At 44.5% G+C, this 4,376-nt stretch overlaps 1 protein-coding gene across 1 annotated transcript; it reads right to left on the bottom strand.

The window, feature by feature from the left end:
* Positions 1-1,188: 1,188 nt before the first annotated feature.
* Positions 1,189-1,623, bottom strand: LOC133722767 (uncharacterized). Its single transcript, XM_062149663.1, has one exon. The coding sequence runs from the start codon at positions 1,621-1,623 to the stop codon at positions 1,189-1,191; it is 435 nt and encodes a 144-aa protein (XP_062005647.1).
* Between the last annotated feature and the right edge of the window lie 2,753 nt (positions 1,624-4,376).

Below are 4,376 nucleotides of genomic sequence, written 5' to 3'. Positions count from 1 at the left end.
CCATGGTGACCGAGCTGGAGGCAGCAAAGAAAAGGGTCGCGGAGCTCGAAGGTTCCCAAGAGCTTGTCGATATGCTTCTTGCCGCTCAGGATAAAGCCGTGATTACCAACTACAAGGAGTGGGTGGCGGCCGGGTACACAGACGAAGCCAAATTCAGGCGGGAGCTGCTGGAAAAGAAGAAGAAAGAGCAAGAGGCCAAGCAGAAGGGACAGGGAAGCCAGAGTGCGAGACCTGAAGAAGGGGCAACTGGTGGCCCTTCCGATGGTGATAGTTAGGAAGTTTGCCTTCCGGGGCCTTATTTTGTTGTACCCATTTTTTGAACAATGGCTTCGAGCCAGTATTGGGGTTGGGCCTTAATTAAATTCATTTGCCTCCAAGTATGGGGCTGCTATATATATATATATATTGAATGGAAATGTTAAAAGGGATTAAAATTGCTTGTATTTTACGCCTTACCGAAGCGTGTATGTTTAAATTACTCATTACCGAAATAAAGTAACTAACAATATAGCTTAGTTGTCCGGTACGTCCGGTTACTAAGGCCAAATGTAAGCAATGGTCTGAATAATCCATTTTTCCATTCAAAACAACGCTAGTGGCTTACAAAATGAGTACCCGATGGGTAGCTTGCCATAGCTGGATGATCAAAAGCTAAGGTAAGATGCTCCAGGGGCTACTTGTAATAGTACCGGAGGCGCTGTGTATTCCATGGATGTCGTGAAACGACCCCGTCCATGTCCCGGATGTAAAAGGTCGTGGGACCTACCTCCTCGACGATCTCGTAAGGGCCTGTCCAAGAGGGATCCAGTCCCCGGGGCTCTGGGTAAACCGGTTTCATGACCCAGTCCCCCAACTTCAGTGTCCAGGATTGTACCTTGGCATCGTAATAACGAGCTATTCTCCTCTTGTTTGCGAGGTTATGCATGTGCGCCACATCCCTTCGTTCTTCAAGCAAATCAGCATCGAGCTGTAGGCCCTCCACGTTGGTATCCGCGTCGAAGTACTCGATCCTAGGACTCTGGATTTGCATTTCAATAGGGAGAACCGCCTGAGACCCAAAATCCATACAGAAAGGGGTCTTTTCGGTGGCCTCCGTCGCCGTGGTCCTGATAGCCCACAACACCTTCGGGATCTTAGAAGCCCAAAGACCCTTGGCTTCATCGAGCTTCTTCTTCAGTATCTTCTTGATTATCTTGGTGACAGCCTCGACTTGACCGTTGGTCTGGGGTGAGCCGGGGATGCATAGAGGATTCTAGTGCCCAGGTTCTCGGTGTAAGCCCTTAGTTCATCATTGTCAAACTGGGTCCCATTGTCCGTGACTATGGTGTCCGGGACTCCAAACCTACAGTAAATGTTTTTACACAGGAAGTTCTTCACTTTTTCTGTAGTGATAGCGACGAGAGGTTCTGCTTCTACCCACTTTGTTTGGTAGTCAACAGCTACAATGGCATACTTGAATTGTCCCATCGCTGTAGGAAGCTTACCGATCAAATCTAAGCCCCATTGGCAGAAAGGCCAGGGCGCGAGAAGTATGGAGAGCGCAATAGACCGTGCCCTTGGAATGTTTGCATACATTTGGCATTTGTGGCAAGAGTTTGATATTGTTTGAGCCAGGGCCGACATGGTTGGCCAGAAGTATCTAGCCCTTAGGGTCTTGTGTGTGATGCCCCAGAAATTCGTTATTATTTTCCGGGGATTTTCCGGAATCTAATTTGTGGTTATTGGACGGTTTCGTGGCTCGTAGATGAAGCGGAAGTGTTTCGGACGAATTTTTATTCGGAAAATATGACTTTAGGGGTGGCGCAAAGGTTGACTTTTGATAAGTTGAGATTCTCCGAAAACTTCCTTCACGAGAGTTGTAGAGCGCGTCGATACGAGTTCGTGGACATGTGGTATGCGTCAATCGGAGTTCGTATGAGAAAGTTATGGCTATTGGAAGAAGTTTCCATTTTAGTATAAATAGGGAATTTCCGGAAATATTTTCATAATTTCATATTTCCATTTCCGGAAGGTTTCCTTTCTCTCTCTTCTCTCTCGGCTGCTACCCTCAGAATCGAAGAAACCCGTCTGACCCGACCTGGACCCGGCCGACCCGACCTGGCTTTTCCGGCAAACTGCGGCGGTCTCCGGCGACGAAACTTTCCAGATAGGATCATCTCCTCCGTCTGGCCGTCCCTGTGGTGTCCTCTAGCACCGATTCTCGGTGGTGGCGGCGGTAGAAGGCGGCGCAGTTGGGTGTTTTCAGACCCGATCGGTTCTCCAATCTCCGACCTCGGCGGGGCTTCAAGCTGGGCTTGGGGAGCTCAGAGCAGCCTCCTTGATCGATCCTTGGTGGTTGTTTGGATCGATTCACGTAAAACTTGGTTCAACTCAGATTGGATTACTGTTCACGGCTTGTGAGGTAGTTTTCGACCCTTTATGCTTGTTTTCTGACTTCGATCTAGTTATGAAAGTTCACAAGCATGCTTAGATGAAGAACTTTGATGTTGGGAGTTTTGTGAAATATTGAGTTTTGGCCGGCGGCGGTGCCCCACTGCCTGTGGCGGTGTTCCGGCCATGTATGGGGCTGTTTCTGGTATTATATGTTTTCTACTTGTCGATACGAGCGTTTTGATATATAATACGCATATTTTGGAGTTCGTATGAAATTGTTATGATTTTTACGATTTCATACCGGTTGATTTATTCGATCCGTGAGGATTCGAGCGTCCGATCGACTTGTGGTTTGGTCATATCAATCGTGGACGTATTCCAGAGACTTTGGGAGGTCTCGGATGTGGTTTTGCCTCGATTGGCACCGCTTTGGGGGATTTTAGTTCAAAACAGGGGTTTCGGACTTAAATCGGTTGTGAATTGTTACTGAGTGGAAACCGTATGTGATTAGGTACTTGACGAAGTATTTTGGACGGTTGTTTTGGGGATTGGCTGCTTTGTTCTTGGTTGAAGACGCAGCGGGAGTTTCGAGGTGAGTAATCTCGCAAGGTTCATTTACGAACGGAATACCTTTATCGTTTTGAGAGTTATTTAGTAACTGTAAACTATAGTTGGTATTAGTAGGCATTCCTGAGCGGATGACTACGTATATATATATTTACGTGAAATATATATGTTTTGGTGGTTTGTGGATTTATGAAAACAATAGGCATGAGTGATGCGTTTTATTGTTTTGGGTTGTGGCTTTTGGAAAACAAATGATTGTGGAATTGTTGATTCGATTTGTTTTGAAAAGCGTTGAGTTTTGGGAAAAGCTTTGAGATTTGTGTATGAAAACAATATGCATGGAATGATGCTTTTTATTGTTTTGTGTTATGGCTTTTCGGAAAACAATGATTATGGAAATGTTGATTTCGATTGTTTTCAAAAGCGTTGAGATTTGTGTAATGATTTTGAGTCCAGTGCGACTGCTTAATGATTTGCTCCAAGGGACTGTGCGGCCCGAGGATCGAAGGTCTATGACCTTGGGCAGAATATCAGGTAATCACGTCTTTGGCCGGACGAGTGGTTACGTTTCAGTTAGAGCTCTTGTCTGTCTGCCATATAGGTAATTCATGGGGTAACGGGAGTTGGTTATTGATAACTTATGACATTACGTGTTTTTAGGGAACAAGGTGTGAGTTGCTTCCTTATTAACGGTTTTTAAGGGGACAAGGTGCAAGTTGTTTTCCTTATTAACGATTTGGTACGATTGATAGAAATCAAGGTGTGAGTTGCTTTCTATGGTACGATTTGGTACGATTGATAGAATTCAAGGTGTGAGTTGTTTTCTATGTTATATTTGATAGAAATCAAGGTGTGAGTTGTTTTCTATGGTACGATTTGGTACGATTGATAGAATTCAAGGTGTGAGTTGTTTTCTATGTTATATTTGATAGAAATCAAGGTGTGAGTTGCTTTCTATGGTACGATTTGGTACGATTGATAGAATTCAAGGTGTGAGTTGTTTTCTATGTTATATTTGATAGAAACCAAGGAGTGTGTTGTTTTCTATGTTTCGTTTTAAAAGAAACCAAGGTGTGAGTTGCTTTCTTTTATTTCAATTTGAATGGGAATTAAAGTGTGAGTTGTTCTCCTTTATTTCTTGTTTTAAGGGATCAAAGTGTGATTTGGTTTCTCGATTGAAACGTGCGGGCTTTTATCCCGTGATTTTGTGTGAGTTGTTTTGAGTTACTCATACGGGCTTGTAAAAGCTTACCGGGTTTGTTGTGTGACAACTCGGTGCACTATTCAAACGGTGTAGGGGTTAATCCTGCAGGTCAGGGTAATCGTGGTTGAAGCTGAGGTAGTTTGTTGGCAACAGAACTGGTAGGAAGCAAATTTGATTGGCTTTGTCATTGTTATGACTTCCGCTATGTAGTAAACTCTGAGGAGCTTTTACG

Source organism: Rosa rugosa, chromosome 1 (genome assembly GCF_958449725.1).
Source record: "Rosa rugosa chromosome 1, drRosRugo1.1, whole genome shotgun sequence".
NCBI lineage: Eukaryota > Viridiplantae > Streptophyta > Magnoliopsida > Rosales > Rosaceae > Rosa > Rosa rugosa.
Note: the sequence above shows the minus strand (reverse complement) of the source record. Positions and strands in the feature narration are given on the sequence as shown.

Bases quoted from the DNA above. Each gene is read 5' to 3' on its own strand.
- LOC133722767 (XM_062149663.1), bottom strand. From the start codon at position 1,623: ATGTCGGCCCTGGCTCAAACAATATCAAACTCTTGCCACAAATGCCAA.